The 21,794-nt window shown below is 45.5% G+C and overlaps 1 protein-coding gene across 1 annotated transcript in view; it reads right to left on the bottom strand.

The window, feature by feature from the left end:
• The window catches only part of ttc17 (tetratricopeptide repeat domain 17), a 111,906-nt gene that overhangs the window by 40,757 nt on the left and 49,355 nt on the right, over positions 1 to 21,794 (bottom strand). The window contains exon 16 of the mRNA XM_067994048.1: positions 18,691 to 18,877. Coding sequence (XP_067850149.1) covers positions 18,691 to 18,877 — 187 coding nt within the window. The remainder of the gene's footprint in view (positions 1 to 18,690; positions 18,878 to 21,794) is intronic.

The raw sequence follows: 21,794 nt of genomic DNA, 5'->3' as shown, positions 1-21,794 counted from the left end.
GTGTTAGAAGAACCTGGTCAGATATGGAAGCAGACAAGCTTTATAGATATTTAAAAGATGTGGAGGAAAAATATTTGCTTGAGATAAAAGACGATTCTGAACTTTTTGGAAGTAGTTAACGCAATGGACAAGATGTGGGTCAGAGATCAGAAGGACAAAGAATGCCAATGTATAAAATGCAACGGGTGTGGCCAAAGTTAGTGGTATTAGTGGTTGGAGTTGCGAAGGACATGAAAAACTACACCTTTGAAGAACAGAGACACTTTGGATGCCCCAATAAAGAGCATAAATATTTAGACAAAGCCACTCCTTGAAATATATTACTAAAATGATAGTGGGCTGAGAGACTATCTTGAACTTTTACTTGCTCTGGCAATCATTTATGTGCTTGCAGCAGAATAAAGTGCTGCAGTTGGTAATAGAAGAAAAAGCAGTCATTGTGGTCACAACAGGAAGGCACTACAGCACAGAGGTGAGATATGTAGCTTAGCTTGAAAGCAAATTTTATACAGGCAGGTATTCGTGATTTTCTTGTCAGTATACATACTGTATCCTCACTAACATCCCATCTTCAGCTTCCCTTAACTCTCTAAGGTCCTTGAATTTTTGTCGCCACCTAGATCAGTGCCTACTTCTCCCACAACTCCCTATTTGAATCCCTCTAATCAAAGTTCCGTCCCTCGCATAGCACCGGAATGACCCTGACGAAGGAGAAAGCCTCCGAAAGCTTGTGATTTTCAAATAAAACAGCTGGACTATAATCTGGTGGTGAAAGATTCCTTACATTTGTCAACCCCAGTCCATCACCGGCATCTCCACATCATGACATTCTTTGTGACTGTAGTCACGGTGCATTATCCCTCCAGGGCTTCCTTGACCTCTCTGCAGGTTTTGACAGTTGATCACATGATCAATGCCTCTCAGTTTTCAGTTCCATGGGACTGCCCATACTTGGTTCCATGCTTTCCTATCTAAATCATAGTTAGAGCATTTCCAGCAATGGCTTTTCTTCTCACCTCACATGCTCACCTTGGGAGTCTGCCAAAGATCCAGCCTTAGTACCCCTCACCCCATTATTCCTCAACTACATGGTGTCCCTTAGGGTCAGCTTCCACATGTATGCCGATAGCATTTAGCTCTATCTCTCCACCACAAACTTCAACCCCTCCACTGCCTCAATGCTGTCACACTGATTTTCCATTATCCAGTCTTGGGTGACAGATAACTTCATCAAGCTAGACACTGGGAAGAACAAAGTCATCATCTTCAGCCACACCAAACCCTCTTCCCCCCGCCAAACTCCTTACCCTCTCCACAGATTCAAATTCCCTCACCAACCAATGTCTTCTGCAGAACAAGAGAGTGTGCTAGTAATATAGTCAGCCTACTTGACCCCAAGCTGACTTTCCAATCTCATAAAATCACCAAGACAAGGACCATTTTCTTCCACCTCCATAACGTTGGCCGCTTCCATCCCTATCCCAGCCCATCTGCTGCTGAAACTCTCATTCATGCAGTCACTTCCAGACTCGATTACTTCACAACTCTTCTAGCCGGCATTCCAGCCACCATAAGCTCCGGCTCAGCCAAAACTCTGCTGCCCTTATCCTATTCCGTACCGTCAGGTTCATCCATCATACCAGTCCTCCCTGACCATCAATGGTTCTCAGTTCCTCAAAATTAAAATTCTTGTCTTGTATTTAACACCTCTATGACATCGCCCCTCCCTCCATCTCTAACCTCCTCCAACCGTACAACCCCACCCCCCTATACTCTATTCCGTTGACTCTGGCCTCGGGCATCCTCCCTCCCTTCACCCCTACTGTAGCTTCAACCACAAAAGCCTCATGCTTTGGAATTTCCTTCCTAAACCCCACTACCTTTCCACCTCCATTTAAATCCATCTCTTTTGAGCAAGCTTTGATACCCCTTATACTCTATCCTTCTTTGGTTCGATGTCCATTTTCCTTATGCCTCTGAAGCATCTTGGGATGTTTTTCTACATTAAAGTCTCTATACAGAAAGAAAAAAACTTGCATTTATATAGCACCTTTCACAACTGCAGAACCTCTCAAAGCGCTTCACATTCAATAATGCACTTTGAACTGCATTGGTGCTGTAATGTAGAGAAATACTGCAGCCAATTTGTTATGAGTGTGTATATAAAAATCATGTTGCAACTTTAATTAAAATAAAACTGTGTATTGGTGCAAGAACAAATGCAAGGCAGTTAAAAGCAGCAACACAATCTCAGATTCAGATAATCTGTGTGAATACATTCAAACAGCTCTTTTACGTTTTATGAAATTATCTGAACCCTTGGTCTATGATACTGCCATTCAACTATTGCTTCTAAATCCAAAAAATTGCTTTTACCTCCCTATTGTTTTCAGATGCTGAAAGTACTAATTCATAAATCAATGCTTTTCTGTAACACTATTCCATTTATGAACATATAAACATGCGAAAATGATGGACAGGAAAGGACCCACTGGTCCATCTAGCCTGTCCCATATAGTTGTTATGCCCTATGCACCATAATAGACACTCCCTACCCACCCGGTGCAATGTAACCTCCCGAAGTGACGAAAAACAGATCGATAAAAACCCAGACAAATTAGGGAAATTGATCCTTTAGGCGATCAAAACTAGTCCAGGAGATCACAGTGATCCCAATTTATTTTACCAGATGCCTATCTCTTGTACGAGGTGATCTCTGCCCCAGCCAGAAACAGCTCTAGCTTTCTCTTGAAGGAATATAGCGAATCAGCGTTCACCTGACATGCCAGCAACCTGTTCCACAGGTCCACTAGTCTCTTGGAAAAGCAGAACTACCTACCATCCATCCAAGTTCTGCCCTTTAATAACTTGTAAGCGTGACTCCTGGTCCTCCCTTTCCTATCCCATTGAAATAATTGGTCTACATGAACACAATTGAGTTCCTTCATTATTTTATAAACATCAATCAAATCATCCCAGAGTCTACACTTTTCTAAAGTATACAGACCCAGCTCTTTGAGCCTTTCTGGGTAACTAAGATGTGTAGACTGAGAATTCATCTTGTGGCCCTCCTCTGCACCCTTTCCAAAGCCTCAATATCCCCCAGCATGTGAGGAGACGAAAATTGGACACAGTATTGTAACTAAGGCATAACCAAGGTCTTGTACAAGGACAAAGTGGTATGCTTTGTTTCGTAGTGAACTATAGAACCCTGTTTGCTTTAGCTATGGCCTCACTGCATTGGTCATGAACTATTAGAAAGTGACACCTAGAACTCTCTTTCAGCACGCGCTACAATTCTGTTCCTCATCGGGTGTGTGTATATTTTGTATTAGACCTGCCCGCGTGCATAACACCACACTTCTCTAGGTTAAACATTATTCCCCCAACACATTGAGAGTAGTGAAGCACCCTCTACAGTCATAACGCTCGCACATATCTTGGTGTTGGGAAAATGATCCTCAAGTTTGTGGCCAACACCTACATCTGGTCATTAATGAAAATAGTAAATAGCAATGGTCCGAACACTGATCCTTGTGAGACAATACTGGCACAAGATCTCCAAATCCAAATCTATTGACAAATCTTTCTGCATATGGACATTCAGCCAATTCACTGCAGCAGATTATCACTAATTTCACAAGATTCTATCTTGGAGAAGTCTCTTTTGCAGTACCTTATCAAAAGCTTTCTGAAAGTCAAGGTAGACAATATCTACTGGGTTACCTTCATCCACTATCCTGATGATTTCTTCAAAAAAAAAATCAAATCAAATTCACAATGCACAACCTTTTTGTTTTGCAGAGGCAGTGTTGGGTGTCCCTGATAATGCCTTCTCTATCTAATTGGTCACACAGAGCATCTCAAAGGATATCTGCAAGCATCTCACCTGATACTGAAGTCAAGCTAATAGGCCTATAGTTTCCTGTGTTTTGATTTTTAAAAAATCTCAAATTGACATAATGTGCATTTAAAAATCTGGCTATGAAAGAGAGAGAAAAAAAAATCAGATTTAATTTATAAATTTCTCACAATACTCCATCCCCAAAAGATAAATGAGGCACTCCTCTGTCAGTGATGAAAGCACTTGCATTCTAGGAATCTTCATTACATTTCAGCTAAATCCCCAAGGGTTTGAATAATGCATGAATAATGCTGGCACTTTGTTTTCAATGACGTAAACAGTGAATCTCAGCACACAAAAAAGCGGAGGGGAACAACTGGTAAAGGGAAACAAGAATAAAAATTAACTCACACCAGCAGCAGATTAAACAGGCTGGGTAATGGTGCAGCATTTGTGATGTAGAATGAGACTAAGTATAGTTCACTGAGTGAGCAGAACCAGTGCCCGAATTTTAATTATAGCCCCAAGGTGGCTTTTTCGAAGGTAGAACAAGAGCACAATGTTCTTAGATAAAAGATACACAAAACAGATCGGTTGAGCCCAGGGGCATTTGCAGCACAGCAACTTGAAAACTGTGTCAAGTCCATCTTGTTATAATTCAAGTATCAGCTATCATTTATCACTTAGAATTACAAAAAAAAAATCCAATTTCCATGGCAGGTGCAGGTGTAGGTGTATATTTTGTCTCAATTTTTAATATCGAAAGAGTCTTGTTGGTAAGCTTATTTAGAAAAAAACAAAATTAGAAAAGCTGTTAAAATCATGACGTGCTTACTAATTTCACTTCCAAGTGCCCTAGCTCTAATTTTATGATTATACGCCCTTGTTTACTTCTTGTACCTGTGCACTAGCTTTTAGTGATTTGTATACTTGGACACCTGAATCCCATTGTGCCTCCACAGCTCCTAGTCTCACGATTAAGAAAATATTACAATGTGTCGTTTTCAGATCCAAAGTGGATGACCTCATACATTGAACTCCATATGCCATAGTTCTGCCCACTCAATTAGTCTGTCCATGTCCCTTTGTAACTTCCTATTCCTGTCTACACAACTTACTGTGCCTCCTAACTTAAATGTCATCTGCAAACTTGGATACACAACTCTGCATTCTGTCATCATATATACATGGTGAAAGGTTGAGGCTGCAGTACAGATCCCTAGTGAACACCACTTGTCACATTTTGCCAATCAGAGAACATTCCCTTCATCCCTACTCTGTCTCAATTGTCAACCCATGTCACCAAGTTACCACCAATTCCATGTGCTTTCATTTTTGCTTATAAATCGCAAATGCCTTCTGGAAGCCCCTATAGACATCATCCAAAGACACATCCCTATCCACCATGCCAGTGATCTCAAAAAATTCAACCAGATTAGTCAGAGATGACCTACCCGTCACAAATCTATGCTGACTGTTTGATCAGCTCATACTTGTTCAAGTGTTCAGTCATTTTGCCTCTGATGACAGATTCCTGTAACTTCCGCACAACTGATGGGTCTGTAGTTACCTGGTTTTGTCATCACTTCTTAAATAATGGAATGATATTTGAAACATTCCAATCTAAAGGCACAATTCCTAGAATCTCTGCTATTGCGGGCCCTTGCTGTGCGCAGTTTGGCAGCCACATTTACCCATATTGCCAGAGCTACCCTGGTGAGCTCGTAAGCTTATCTTTAGTACACTTAATATATAAATCTGGTCAACATTTTTAAGTAAGGATTTAATGTTGCAATCTTCTTTTGCTAAGTACGTTACAATATTCCAGCTACCCAAGCCTGGATCTTTAAGAATAAACTTCCAAATACAGAATGGATTGTTCAGTTCCATCAATTCAAATATTAATATTACATAATAACATAATTTATCAACTGATAAATATAACTTGCAGGGCCACCTGATTTACAGTGGCTAATTTAAGTCTAATTCATCAATAGCCTGCACACTGATGCTCATTTGGGTTCTGCCAGGACCACTGGGCACCAGACATGGACAAAAGAGCTGAATTCCAGAGGTGAGGTGAGAGTGACTGCCCTTCACATCAAGGCAGCATTTGACAGAGGCACCAAGGAGCCCTAGTAAAATTGAAGTCAATGGAAATCGGGGAAAAACTCTCCGATGGCTGGAGTCATACCTAGCACAAAAGGAAGATGGTAGTGGTTGTTGGAGGCCAATCATCTCAGCCCCAGGACATCACTGCAGGAGTTCCACAGGACAGTGTCCTGGGCCCAACCATCTTCAGCTGCTTCATCAATGACCTTCCCTCCAGCACAAGGTCAGAAGTGGGGATGTTCGCTGATGATTGCAGTGTTCAGTTCCATTCGCATCCCCTCAGATAATGAAGCAGTCCGTGCCTGCATGCAGCAAGACCTGGACAACATCCAGGCTTGGGCTCATAAGTGGCAAGTAACATTCGCGCCAGACAAGTACCAGGCAATGACCATCTCCAACAAGAGAGAGTCCAACCAGCTTCCCTTGATATTCAACAGTATTACCACTACCCAATTTTTTTTTATTTGTTCATGGGATGTGGGCGTCGCTGGCAAGGCCAGCATTTATTGCCCATCCCAAATTGCCACTGAGAAGGTGGTGGTGAGCCGCCTTCTTGAACCGCTGCAGTCAGTGTGGTGAAGGTTCTCCCACAGTGCTGTAAGGAAGGGAGTTCCAGGATTTTGACCAGCGACGATGAAGGAACGGTGATGTATTTCCAAGTTGGGATGGTGTGTGACTTGGAGGGGAACGTGCAGGTGGTGGTGTTCCTATGTGCCTGCTGCTCTTGTCCTTCTAGGTGGTACAGGTCATGGGTTTGGGAGTTGCTGTCGAAGAAGCCTTGGCGAGTTGCTGCAGTGCATCCTGTGGATGGTACAATGCAGCCACAGTGCGCCGATCGGGTGAAGGGAGTGAATGTTTAGGGTGGTGGATGGGGTGCCAATCAAGCAGGCTACTTTGCCCTGGATGGTGTCGAGCTTCTTGAATGTTGTTGGAGCTGCACTCATCCAGGCAAGTGGAGAGTATTCCATCACACTCCTGACTTGTGCCTTGTAGATGGTGGAAAGGCTTTGGGGAGTCAGGAGGTGAGTCACTTGCTGCAGAATACCCAGCCTCTGACTTGCTCTTGTAGCCACAGTATTTGTGTGGCTGGTCAAGTTAAGTTTCTGGTCAATGGTGACCCCCAGGATGTTGATGGTGGGGGATTCAGCAATGGTAATGCCGTTGAATGTCAAAGGAAGGTGGTTAGACACTCTCTTGTTGGAGATGGTCATTGCCTCGCACTTGTCTGGCGCGAATGTTACTTGCCACTAATTAGCCCAAGCCTGGATGTTGTCCAGGTCTTGCTGCAGGTGGGCTCGGACTGCTTCATTATTTGAGGGATTGCGAATGGAACTGAACACTGTGCAATCATCAGCGAACATCCCCATTTCTGATCTTATGATGGAGGGAAGGTCATTGATGAAGCAGCTGAAGATGGTTGAGCCCAAGACACTTCCCTGAGGAACTCCTGCAGCAATGTCCTGGGGCTGAGATGATTGGCCTCCAACAACCACTACCATCTTCCTTTGAGCTAGGTATGACTCTCGCCACTGGAGAGTTTTCCCCTGATTCCCACTGACTGCAATTCTACGAGGGCTCCATGGTGCCACACTCGGTCAAATGCTATACCTTGATGTCAAGGGCAGCCACTCTCACCTCACCTCTGGAATTCAGCTCTTTTGTCAATGTTTGGACCAAGGCTGTAAATGAGGTCTGGAGTCGAGTGGTCCTGGTGGAACCCAAACTGAGCATCGGTGAGCAGGTTATTGGTGAGTAAGTGCCGCTTGATAGCACTGTTGACGACACCTTCCATCACTATGCTGATGATTGAGAGTAGAATGATGGGGCAGTAATTGGCTGGATTGGATTTGTCCTGCTTTTTGTGGACAGGACATACTTGGGCAATTTTCCACATTGTCGGGTAGATGCCAGTGTTGTAGCTGTACTGGAACAGCTTGGCTAGAGGCGCAGCTAGTTCTGGAGCACAAGTCGTCAGCACTATAGCCAGGATGTTGTCGGGGCCCATAGCCTTTGCTGTATCCAGTGCACTCAGCTGTTTCTTGATATCACGTGGAGTGAAACGAACTGGCTGAAGACTGGCTCCTGTGATGGTGGGGATATCGGGAGGAGGCCGAGATGGATCATCCACTCGGCCTTTCTGGCTGAAGATGGTTGCAAACGCATTCCCCACCATCAACATCCTAGAAGTCACCATTGACCTGAAACTAAACTGGACCAGCCACGTAAATACTGTGGCTACAAGAGCAGGGCCCAGGCTGGGTATTTTGCAGTGAGTGACTCACCTCCTGACTCCCCAAAGCCTTTCCACCATCTACAAGGCACAAGTAGGAGTGTGATAGAATACTCGCCACTTGCCTGGATGAGTGCAGCTTCAACAACACTCAGGAAGCTTGACGCCATCCAGGACAAAGCAGCCCGCTTGATTGGCACCCCACCCACCACTTTAAACATTCACTCCCTCCACCACCGGCGCACCGTGGCTGCAGTGTGTACCATCTGCAAGATGCACTGCAGCAACTCGCTAAGGCTTCTTCGACAGCACCTCCCAAGCCCACGACCTCTACCACCTAGAAGGACAAGAGCAGCAGGTGCATGGGAATACCACCACCTGCACCTTCCCCTCCAAGTCACACACCATCCAGACTTGGAAATATATTGCCATTCTTTCATCGTTGCTGGGTCAAAGTCCTGGAACTCCCTACCTAACAGCACCGTGAGAGTACCTACACCACACGGACTGCAGCGGTTCAAGGCGGTGTCTCACCACCACCTTCTCAAGGGCGATTAGGGATGGACAATAAATGGGGGCTGGCTTTGCCATCGATGCCCACATCCCATGAATGAATAAAAAAAAAAATCAGTTTTAATTACATGGGATTCAGTATGTGAATAATTTGAATCATGACACGTGGTAAACGTAGCATGCTTGGGAGGAACAGATTACTTTGGAAGTATGGGTACAAAAGTTCTCCACCACTGAGATTTTCCTCACGTCATGTCTGGGTCTCTGGTAGACTAATTGATGGAGATTAATTGCTATGATTGGTTAACAACTCTATTATCATTCTAATATGCGACTACCAGGACAGTAAAAGGCGAACTAGATGGGCAGTGGCCTTTTTTCATCTAGCAATCCCCAAGTTCCTACGATTCTTGGATTTTTAAGTATTGCTTTGGGGTTTACATTCATGACTCTGTCCATTAAAAATTCGGGCCACTGGTTTAAGCTGACTGAATTAATCAATCAAATTCTGTTTTATACATGGGAATCCAGGATATATACCGGTGTTTTGAGGATCAAATCACACAATGGGCTCCATTTTCCCAGGAAATTGCTGGTGCATTGGGGCTCCGAAAAGCGGGGAAATCCCATTCAGGTTTGGAACCCAGCTCCAACCTGCAGACTTCTGGGTTCCCCACTGACGCGTCTGGGTGCGCACGCGTCTCCCGAATGCGGAAGTCCCACCGGCAATTAAAGCCGGTGGGATGATACTTGACAATTGTTTCGATAAGTTGGAGTAGTTGAACTAATTAATTTTTTCCCACATCGAGGCAGGGGTGCGATTTTGAAGCATCCTCAGCCTGTTTCCCGTGCTGTGGGAAACACTCCATGTTGCAACAGATACGTTTCAGCCAGCAGCTAGTGGGACATTCAAATGCTTCTTTGACAGATGGGGAGAAAAGGTCACTTATTGCAGCAAGGCACTCAGTTCTTTCACACAAAGTTTTGGCTGCGAGATCTTTGTGTTTTCACTGAAAATTCTTTCTTTCCACTCAAAATACTTCTGTTCAAACATATTTAACTACTTTGCGGGTCCCCTCAAAATCATACAGTCAGGAATGGGAGGTGCCACTACATCCAAGGATGAGCAACATCACGAGACTCGCCAGGCACGGCGTCCACCTCCGCCACTTGGAGCTCCACAACACGGTGCTGTGCCACAGGCACCTGCACAAGAACACAGAGGGCAACAACAGAGAGGGGTGCCACTTGAGAAGGCCCCATCCACATCTGCCACCCACATGGAGGAGGAGGAGGAACCCATGGGCAGAGCAGCGGCTCACCTGGCTGCTTGTGAGGCCACTGAGTCACTGATATGTGAACGGTTCGCCTAACATCAGAAAGTGTAAACAGTCCAGACCTCACACCACCTGGAAAGAGCAGCACCCATAGCAGACCGCCCACCCCTCCCTGCATAAAAAAGGCCCGCAATACACATAGACCCACTGTAAAGTGACCCAATGGGTGGCATCAAGTGTCGCTGTTCATAGTGAACCTCATGAAAGGGCCCTATCACAAAAGCCAGTCAAGAATGGGCAAGATGTGGCAGCAGTGGTGACAATCATAAAATTTAATGTCACTTTAACAAAAACTAAATATAAATGAAAAACATGACCGTCTGTCAAACACCCTTGAGCATTCCCTTTGAGCTCACAAAATCTTCGCCTTTCTCTTACGACTACTTCTACGTGGTGCATCCCCTGTGGCTGCAGCAGCTGTAGTGGCAGGTTGCTCATGTTCATGCCCTGACTGCTTAGATGCTTTGGGCCGATGCCCTCTGGGTTTTGGAGCCCATGAGGGCGCCTCCAAAGACTGCTCCATCCTGCACTTGTGCAGGGGCAGGCTCAGCCACCTGCAGAGAAGGCAGCATTGCGGGCTGGATGAGAGGGGGGGCAACGGGTGAGACGTGGGAGCGCTTTGAGTGGCGTTCCCACTTCCACGTCCCCTATCGCCATCATCCCTCCCCTGGGCCAGGGCCACATCACTCCTACTACTCTGCTGGACAACAGTTTGGAGGACATGTGTGACGCCAGTGCTAGTGTATGTCTGCCTGTTTAAGGCGGCAGAATGTTATTCACCCCGAGTCCGAACGGCCGTTGCCAGGGCCTGAATGGACTCGTGTGAGCCGTGCTTGAAGCTCAATGAAGCTGAATGCAGACATTGCCGTACTTACTTGTGACAGTATCTCAGAGAGTTGCTCACGTGCCTGTGACACTATCTCAGAGATTCCCTCCTGTACCTGTGCCACCATTCCACTCAGGTAGGAGTTGGTCTCCTCCATCCTCTGCGCTATTGTGGAGAGTGTGCATGGCACCTGTTCCAGTACCTCGCAACTGTGTTGCTGTCCCTCGATCATTCTCCTTTTAAAAGGATGGCCCCCAGAGTTCCGCACCTGCGTCCAGCTGAGCACAGTCTGGAAGAGTGCTCCCACCTACGCAGATTCTACGCAGCTGCCCCTGCCACCTTGTCTGCTCATGCTCACGTGTGGTAACTCAGCAGGTGACAACACAACTAACTGAGAATTAGGACCCACCAAGGTGTGCATATCTGCGCTGGTGGATGGCTTGCTGAGATGTGACGGTGCACACTCAGAGGCTGGCAGGTCCTCTGAGGAATCACCCTCTGCCGTCACAGCAGTCGCTGAAGGCCCTGTAAGAGAACAGAAGGCAATATTAAGCATAATCACAGATGTGTCATGCTGCCATGAGCATACGGAAGTGCTGAAGATGGCAAGGCATGTTAACATCAATTCTTATCGTGTGCGATGAATGTTAAAGGTGTGTCACCAGACATTTGTGGGATGCCAATCTCTGTGTCCCTGACAGACAGGCACTCGAGGGATCAGCTGAGCTCCAGTGCCTCCTGCTCCACCTCTGTGAGGACCACTATTTGTTGCGGCCCCCCTCCGGTCCTTGCCCTCTCTTGTGCATTCTGAGCTCTCTTCTCCTATAAAGGGGAGAAAGTACAGACGTGTGAGTGAGTGATGGTGAAGTGGCCAACCGATGAATGCATTGGTTTGGTGAGGCTGACTGTGAAAGAGATGCATCAGGGGGGTGAGTATGAGACAGAGCCACGACGTTGAATGAGGACTGGGTTGAGTGACAGTGGTGGGGTGACTAATGGGGAGGTGAAGAAGTGCAGGTAAGTTGAGGATGAGCCTTAAGTGGGTGTGAGGAGTGATGTGATAGAGTAGTGTTGGCAGTGCAGAATGAGTTTGGGGGGGGGGGGGGAAGACGGAATGTAGGAGAATCAATAAGTGTGCTCGCTTTGGCTGACCTACTTAGGTCATTGAAGCACTTCCTGCACTGGACCGAGGTGCACGAGATGTTGCTGCTGCTGGTGACCTCCTCTGCCACCTCAAGCCAGGCCTTCTCGGGGACAGAGGCAGGCCACTTCCTCCCGTCCACCGAGTAAAACAGATCCCTCCTCCTCCTCACCCCATCCAGTAGCATCTGGAGTGAGGCATTGTTGAACCTTGGAGCAGCCTTTCCCCTGGGCTGCTCCATTGTGGTGTGTGGGTGTTTCCTCCAGGAAAAGCCATTGGAGAAATGCTCCTCCAGCTGACAGCCTGTGATGCAGGGCGCAGTCCACCCACTGCGCAGTTTTTGGACTGCAAACCCGGAAGCCATGTTAATTGAATCACGATTGCAAGGGGAACGGACATTTTTTATTGCGTGGGTTACATGCGCGCCCATTCACCCCCGGCTGCCATCCCACCTCCACTCTAATATCAAGGCCAATGAATCAGTGTTTGCGAAAACTTTAAATCAATGGCCTTGATCATTGGGCATATATTTATAGATTGATAAATGGTATTTAAAGCAGAAAACGGGAGACTGGAAGCAAGGCAAAAAAAACCCCAACTTTTTATAATGGCAAACCCAGCTGCAGGTATAAAAAAAGAGCATTTCCAAATATGTTCTTTTTAAAGAAATAAACTTTTGATTATTAAATGAGCTGCTTTATTCAACCAAATTCCTCTGTGCTGGGGGGTGGAAAGGAGAAAACAGGCTACAGTGAAATTTGTAAATCGTGATGTGCTTACTGGACCACAATGTGGTTCCACCATGTTTGGGAAAAAGGACTCACACATGGAGTAAGACATCTAAAATTAACATTCCCCGTCAGGAGATAAAACAGACTAGATAATGTTATTACCACTGCCTCTCATACAGACTGCTGCTAATTATAGATCAGAAGGGTGAAAGCTACAGGGTCTGAATCTCAATTACAACCTTAAAACTGTTTTCCATCATGGAGTCAAAGGCCTGGCATAATTGTACCATGTCCTGTGTATCTTATATTGGAAATAAGCTGCATAAAGGATATGACATCTGTGCATTTGGAAACAAGTAAAAAGTATTTTAAGTCACTGTTTCATATGGCAAAAATCCAGTCACAGCAAATGAATTTAGTACTTGTAAAAGCAGTGTTCTTATGTATTATAACACTCAGGATTACCCCATACCTTGTGGAATATTAAAAACCACACATCTGGAGAAACAAATTCTGATTTTTGAAAATCAAAAACAATACTTCTATAGCAAAATAAAATTTATGAAATCCATTAGCAATGTGGAATAAGTTTGTGATTGCAGCCCTGTTGGAACTTCTATGGTAAAACAGCATCCCTGATATTTTGATTTCCTATTACTTCAATGGGAAGTTGAACAGCTGCATTTGAATAAATCTGATGGTGGCAAGAAATCCCCCACCACTCCTTGTCAATTTTTCTCTCTCCCATCCTTGCTAGAGTACAGTTCCAAAGATGCAGACTTAACAACTTTTGTTTTTTTTTTGGGGGGGGGGGGTGGCGGGGCGCGGTTTAAGAGGAGAGAATGGAAGAACATTTTGTTTCCAGCCAACTTCCACAGTGTACACTTCCCACAAGAGTCTCCGTAGTCATGAGCAGGAACCTGGTCTGATTTTATCCCCCGCCTAACTTGCTGCGATGAGTTAAATTAGCACAAATCAAAAGTTGAATCTGCAACCTTTCTGATTACCGTGACTAATTTACTCACTGAATAAAATTGCTGAGGCATCAGGCAGCAGCTTTTAAGGATTGGTTTTGTGATTAGGCAGGACAGGTCTCTGAAGTAGCCAATAACTCCTCAAGCTCAACCTCCACAATATTCTCACCATGGCTAGGCTGGGCACAGGTAGCAAGCACACTGGTCAGTAAAGGTCTCCCCAAGTTATTTCCCTCAGAACCACTCTAACACAACTAGAAAAATGGCTCTAGCAACTCTCTCCCCAAGACTACTTCAATAGCTTCAGTTCCTCGAATCATTGGCAGTGTAACTCCCATTAATGTAGAATTGTGTAAAGTAGTTTAAGTATTGATAACTGTACTAATGATTCAACTCAATACACAAGTATGTCTTTGAAAATTATAATAGGTCACACCACAAATAAATTGTTGATGTATACTTCCAAAATACAATTTTTTAAAATAAAAATGAGTTGAGGGAACTAAATCCCAGTGGTGGAGACATTTCATTCATCATTTCACTCACACGTTGGTCCAATACTGTAAATATTTCTCAACGTTTCTTATTCCACTATCAATGGCCTACATTCAGAAACTGAATTCAAATCTATCAAATTTGCACATGATGCTAATCTAGAAAGGACAATGGAATCAAAAGAGGCAGCTCATAAATTAGAGAATGAGTTGGACAAAATACGTGTCTGTGGGCACAACAATGCCAGTTGAAATTTAATGCTGACAAGTGTGAGGTATTGCACGCAAGAGAAAATGGGCAACATGCGTACTTCATTTATGATGTTGAACTAGCCACAGACGAAGTTGAAAGAAGCCTAGTTGCCTTAGTAGACTTGACACTCAACACTCCCAATCAACGCAGAGCTGAAATCTACAAAACCAATAGAATGTTCAACTATGTAATCAAAAAAATAGAATACAAGTTAGAGGAAATCATGATCAAACTGTACAATGGTCTGGTCAGACTGCAACTCAAGCGGGTGTCAGTTCTGGTTGAGAAACATTCAAGCACTGGAGGCAGTGCAGAGAAGAGCCATAAAGTTGATCCCTAGACTCAAAAGTCTGAGTTATGAGCAAAGACTGGAGAAACTTTTTCAGCTTGTAAAAGAAGCACCTGAGGAGGTGAATTTATAGAGGCATACAAGATGGTGAAGGGAATAGAAAATAGAAATCCAGAATATTTAAATTAAGTTGCGAGGATACAACAAGTATAACACATTTAAATTACCAATAGGTAAATTTAAGATTAATATCAGGAAGTTCTTCTTCACACAAGGGGACAAGAAATGGAAGGAAGGGACTCTGGGATGAAAATCTGAGTGTAGATGAAAAACCTGGAATCATTTAAGAAACAATGAGTTGCTGAAATGGAAAAACTATTGAGTCTTGTTGAGTGGATGAATTAAGATGAACCCAATAGGTCGTCCTCATCCCTAATTACCTTGTGATTTTTTTCTGCAAATCAGGCTGGCACCAGTGTGGTGTCTTTTACTATCCTGATTGATATCGAACAACTAGTCAACCCCATGGCCTCTCAAAGCTAGCTTCCTTATTTTGATGAAGTCCAATGGCTTCTGCAGCCATCCCAGCAGTACATGCCGGACGAAGCAGGCGGTCTACTGAATCTGTATCCATTACTTCTAAAGAGTCTTCAGGGGAAAATGTGGTCTTTTTTGGAGCCCTTATAGTTTGCTATTTTTGGCATTTGAATATCTTATTTGTGCCTCATGGAGTTGCGTGCACTCATCTTTTCTAACTTTTATCAACAGGTCTGACATTCTCCAAGGAAAGGATTACTGCAGTGCTACCCAGTGTTCACAGTTAGGAAATGCACCAATGTTTCACAGAAGTGGCTTATTGTTGGTCACATAATGCTAAGTGATGTGCCACTTCAGTTAACGAGTCACATAACATTATATTGACAGCACCACCTTTAAGTGGAATACCATTAGAATGCTGCAACCACACATTTAACATGGATTTTTACATTATTTACCTACATTACAATGGTAACTACACTTCAAAAGTACTTCATTGGCTGTGAAGCGCTGTGGGGCCTCCTGAGGTTATGCAGGCGCTATATAAATGCAAATTCTTCCTTTCTTTCTATCAATGTTTGATACGTGATCACTTTTCAAAGGGTATTATGAAAATAAAGTATGATATGGGTAGAGATGTAATTTGCACTGTGAGATAATAAAACCCCAAGAGGAAGGCTTCTGGAAGTTCTTGAGAGAATGCTGCTAGTAAATGTTCAGGTACATTTCTTGCAATGGTTAAATCCAGCCCTTTCAGATATTTTCTTTCAAAGTGAGAGAGAATTTTATGTTATTGACAAGAGGAAAAAAAATGGCTATTGCTGTAAGGTTTTACATTATTCTAGATATTGCATTTATGACTCTGTTGCATAGTATTATATTTATACTATGAGAGTCACAAATACAATAATTAGACATAAAAATATCTTAAAGGTGCATCGATCTTTTGAGATGTTTTTCCTCCTTGCATTCGACCACATCACAAGAATTCAACCAACAGTATGGGCTTGATTTTAGCACCCGCGCTCCTGGCGGGGGGGGCTACAAAAATCAGGGATTCCAGGGGCGGGTCGGGAGCCCGGCTCCAACACGCCCCATTTCCGGGTTCCCCACTAACATGTGCGCGCAGCCCCCGCATGTGGGACTCCCGCTGGCAATTAAAGCCGGCAGGGTGCCACTTAAGGTATTTATTTAGGTATTTCAGGTCGTTTAGAGACCTGATTAACATGATATTTTAGGAGGGATGGGATTTTGCAAACAACTAGGACTGTTTCCCGTACTGGGGGAAACACACCCAATTCAAATGGACGTGTTGCAGCCATCAGCCTGTAGCAGCTGCAAAGGTCCATTTGACAGGTGGTGGGGGTGGGGAGGAAGACCCTCACGCATTGCAGGAGGCCACTCTGTCACCTTGGACAAAGTTTGGCCTCCAACACCCTCCCCCTAACAATAAAATTCATCAACTTGCACACTTAGCCCAGTGTCCAGACACATGTACCTACCTTGCGGACCCCCTCAGATGTGCATCTTCCGGAAGGCGAACAGCATCACCAGCCTCGCCGTCCACCTCTGACACGTGGAGCTCCACAACACAGTGCTGTGACACATCCACCTGCACAGCAGGTGGGAGGGCAACCGCAGAGAGAGATGCGCTGCAGATGGCACTACCCTCGCCACAGGGTCCACAGACCAAGGCTCAGCTTCCTGGACCTCTCTGAGCAGCAGTGCACACGGAGGCTCAGTCACTCAACATGTAGGCGTGGACATCTGCAGCCTCCTTCATGCCGAGCTGCTCCCAGCTGGCCCGAGCACCATCTTCTTACCTGTCACTGTCAAAGTCACCACTGCCCTCAACAACCTCTCCTCCGCATCCTTCCAGGGTGCCACCGGGGACATCGCCGATGTCTCTCAGTCGTCTGCACAAAAGAGCCCTGCAAATACACCTACACCCACTCTTCAGTAACAAAATGGGTGGCATCAGTTGTGGGTCTTCATTGTGATCCTCAGGAAAGGGCATTATTGCACAAACCAGACAAGATTCGCAAACACGTGGCAGTAGTGGTGACAATATAATGTGAGTTGATCAGAAATTAAATATAAGTAAAAACCATGACAAACCCTCAAAACACCCTTGTGCATCCCCTTCATGCTCACGATACGTTTGCCTTACGCTTCCTACTGCACATATGTGATGCATGCCCTGTGGCTTCAGCACAGATAGTGGCAGGTTGAGTGAGGCTGACCGTGAAAGAGATGCATGAGAGGGTGAGTATGAGATAGAGCCATGAGATTGTATGAGGATTGTGTTGAGTGGTAGTGGCGGGATGAGTACTGGCGAGGTGAGTAAGTGCAGGTAAGATAAGGATGAGCTTTGAGTGGGTGAGAGGAGTGATGTGACAGAGTAGTGTTGGCTGTGCAGGAGATGTGGGGTGGGGGCGGTGATGTGGCAGACGGAGTGTAGGGGAATGAGTAAGTGTACTCACTTTGGCTGACCTACTTAGGTCATTGCAGCACCTCCTGCACTGTATGCAGGTGCGCGATATGTTGGTGGTGCAGTTGACCTCCTCTACCACCTTGAGCTATGCCTTCTTGGTGGCAGAGGCAGACCGCTTCCTCCCGCCCGCCGGGCGGGGGGGGGATGGATCTCTGTCCTCCCCCTCCTCCTCACCCCATCCAATAAGAGCTGGAGTGAGGCATCATTAACCTGGGAGCAGCCTTCCCCCTGGGCTGCTCCATGCTGTAATTTTTCCTATTTCTTGCAGCATCAGTCAGTGGAGGACTGCCCCTTTAAACAGAGCTCCTCCAGCTGACAGACCTTACTGCGCATGCGCAGTCCGCCCGCCGCGCAGCTTAGCAGCGGGGAACCCGGAAGAACAGGTAAATGGATCCAATCAGCCTGCGATTGCGCGCGGAGCAGACTGATTTCAATGGCCGCGTTACCCACGTGCCCAATCGACCCCCCACCGCAAACCCGCTGCCATGGTAATATTGGGCCCTACGTGTATGAAAAACAATTGTTGTTTTAAATCTAATGCTGAGGTGCCTTGAAATAAATTTTCCAAAGCATTTTATGGCTCAGCATAAACTCATCAATCTTTTCATACCAGTACTTCGAGACACCATTTTCCTTAAGTGTAGTCTGTATAGTTTGAAACCATGCATAACTATTCATGAAAATTAAGTCTCCATGCAATATTATACAGTTTTAAAATGTTCCATTTCCATATGGGTGAAGCTATAAGCTCTGATGCAGATCTTATTTAAACAGAGATTTTGCTAGGGCACCTTAATGAATGCAGGACAGAAAATGTTTCTGGTACTTCTTTTTTAATAAAAGTCCATTTAAAATTTGGAATGGCATTGCAGTTTTTCTTCTTAGCTCCTTTAAGACCCCCATACCCTTACTTACCTGCACACTTGGAAGATGTAATGTTGTATAAAAAAGGGTAGAACTGCAGACAGCGGATTAATTTCAGGTTGCTGTCACATTCAGGGCATCTAGTTGTTCTGTCCAGTGCTGTCCTGAAGGCTCGAAGAGCGGCGCTAACATTCCTCAGAGCCAGGTAGGCATTTCCTAAGCTTAGAAAGGTTAGTGGCTGGAAGAAAAAAAATACTTCGCAGTTAACTCAATGCTGCCACAAATTAAAAAAGATGTAAATTTTGTCAGCAGAACAGCACGTTTAACATTTGGGCTATTTATTACTATCTTTTGCCTACATTAAGTTTGTATCTAAAATATTCAAACTTGCAACAAAAAAGGAAAATTTGAGACATATGCCCACCCCAGATGGAAATATCAGTATAGATTTGAGTGTTTATGTAAATGATGCAGAGATAAATTGAGATATGCTATCATACTGCAACGTGATTAAATTAACACAAGGTGCAATGACACTGCAACGACAGCTCCCTTTTTGTCTGCTGCCATAACTCTGCCATTTTCAGGCACTTCACAGTAATGACACTGTATTTATGGCTCATTGTATAGAACTGAGGAGATAAGGAGAAATGACAATGGCCAAGTGTAACAAATGAAAAAAGGCAACATTTTCCAATTTGATCTAATAATGGAATTTGCATGTACAGAGTCATATCAACTCCAGGATATGGATTTTTAAGATAATGTCATCACTTGGTGTAGCTCAAAACCACAGAGGTCAGGACTTAGTTTTTATTTTTAATCTGTGCTGAATCAATTGCTCTTAGCCAAAGTTGCAGTTTAGAAACTAAAACTATGCATCGGTGCCTTGGGCTAGGGAAGTGAAGATGCTCCCACAATGCTGTTAGGTAGGGAGTTTTAGGAATTTGACCCAGAGACTATGAAGGAATGGTGATATATGTCTAAGTCACGATGGTATATGACTTGGAGGTGATGGTGTTCCTTACACCTGCTGCCCTTATCCTTGTGGGCTTTTTAAAAATTCGTTCATGGGATGTGGGCGTCGCTGGCGAGGCCAGCATTTATTGCCCATCCCTAATTGCCCTCGAGAAGGTGGTGGTGAGCCGCCTTCTTGGACCGCTGCAGTCAGTGTGGTGAAGGTTCTCCCACAGTGCTGTTAGGAAGGGAATTCCAGGATTTTGACCCAGCGACGATGAAGGAACGGTGATATATTTCCAAGTCGGGGTGGTGTGTGACTTGGAAGGGAACGTGCAGGTGGTGTTGTTACCATGTGCCTGCTGCCCTTGTCCTTTTAGGTGGCAGAGATTGAGGGTTTGGGAGTTGCTGCAGTGCATCCTGTGGATGGTACACACTGCAGCCACAGTGCACCGGTGGTGAAGGGAGTGAATGTTTAGGGTGGTGGATGGGGTGCCAATCAAGTGGGCTGCTTTGTCCTGGATGGTGTTGAGCTTCTTCAGTGTTGTTGGAGCTGCACTCATCCAGGCAAGTGGAGAGTATTCCATCACACTCCTGACTTGTGCCTTGTAGATGGTGGAAAGACTTTGGGGAGTCACTCGCCACAGAATACCCAGCCTCTGACCTGCTCTTGTAGCCGCAGTATTTGTGTGGCTGGTCCAGTTAAGTTTCTGGTCAATGGTGACCCCCAGGATGTTGATGGTGGGGGATTTCATGATGGTGATGTCAAGCGGAGGTGGTTAGACTCACTCTCGTTGGAGATGGTCAGCACCTGGTACTTGTCTGACGTGAATGTTACTTGCCACTTATCAGCCCAAGCCTGGATGTTGTCCATGTCTTGCTGCATGCCGGCACGGACTGCTTCATTATCTGAGGGGTTGCGAATGGAACTGAACACTGTGCAATCATCAGCGAACATCCCCATTTCTGACCTTATGATGGAGAGAAGGTCATTGATGAAGCAGCTGAAGATGGTTGGGCCTAGGACACTGCCCTGAGGAACTCCTGCAGCAATGTCCTGGGGCTGAGATGATTGGCCTCCAACAACCACTACCATCTTCCTTTGTGCTAGGTATGACTCCAGCCACTGGAGAGTTCTCCCCCCGATTCCCATTGACTTCAATTTTACTAGGGCTCCTTGGTGCCACACTCGGTCAAATGCTGCCTTGATGTCAAGGGCAGTCACTCTCACCTCACCTGTGGAATTCAGCTCTTTTTGTCCATGTTTGGACCAAGGCTATAATGAGGTCTGGAGCCCAGTGGTCCCGGCAGAACCCAAACTGAGCATCAGTGAGCAGGTTATTGGTGAGTAAGTGCTGCTTGATAGCACTTTCGATGACACCTTCCATCACTTTGCTGCTGATTGAGAGTAGGCTGATGGGGCGGTAATTGGCCGGATTGGATGGTGATGGAGATTGCGGGTTTGGGAGGTGCTGCCAAAGACATGGCAAGTTGTTGCAATGCATCCTGAAGATCGTACACACTGTAGCCACAGTATGCCAGCGGTGGAGGGAGTGGATGTTTAGGCTATTGGATGAAGTGCAGATCAAGTGGACTGCATCGTCCGAGATGCAGTCAAGCTTTGAGTGTTATTGCAGCACCACCCATCCAGGCAAGTGGAACAATTCCATCACACTCATCCAGGCTTCGGGGAGTCAGGAGGTGAGCCACTTACTGCAGAATATCCAGCCTCTGACCTGCTCTAGTAGCCGCATCATTTAAGTGGCTGGTCCAGTTGAGTTTCTGATCAACGGATGTTGATGGGGGACTTGGCGACGACAATGCCTTTGAATGTCAAACGGAGGTAGCTCGGGGCTCTCTTGTTGAAGATGGTCATTGCCTTGCACTCATGTGACGCAAACATTACTTGCCACTTAAAAAAAAAATTTGTTCATGGGATGTGGGCGTCGCTGGCGAGGCCGGCATTTATTGCCCATCCCTAATTGCCCTTGAGAAGGTGGTGGTGAGCCGCCTTCTTGAACCGCTGCAGTCCGTGTGGCGAAGGTTCTCCCACAGTGCTGTTAGGAAGGGAGTTCCAGGATTTTGACCCAGCGACGATGAAGGAACGGCAATATATTTCCAAGTCCGAATGGTGTGTGACTTGGAGGGGAACGTGCAGGTGATGTTGTTCCCATGTAATTGCTGCCCTTGTCCTTCTA

This window comes from Heptranchias perlo, chromosome 12 (genome assembly GCF_035084215.1).
Source record: "Heptranchias perlo isolate sHepPer1 chromosome 12, sHepPer1.hap1, whole genome shotgun sequence".
Classification (NCBI taxonomy): Eukaryota; Metazoa; Chordata; class Chondrichthyes; order Hexanchiformes; family Hexanchidae; genus Heptranchias; species Heptranchias perlo.
This window is presented reverse-complemented; position numbering and strand designations above follow the sequence as displayed.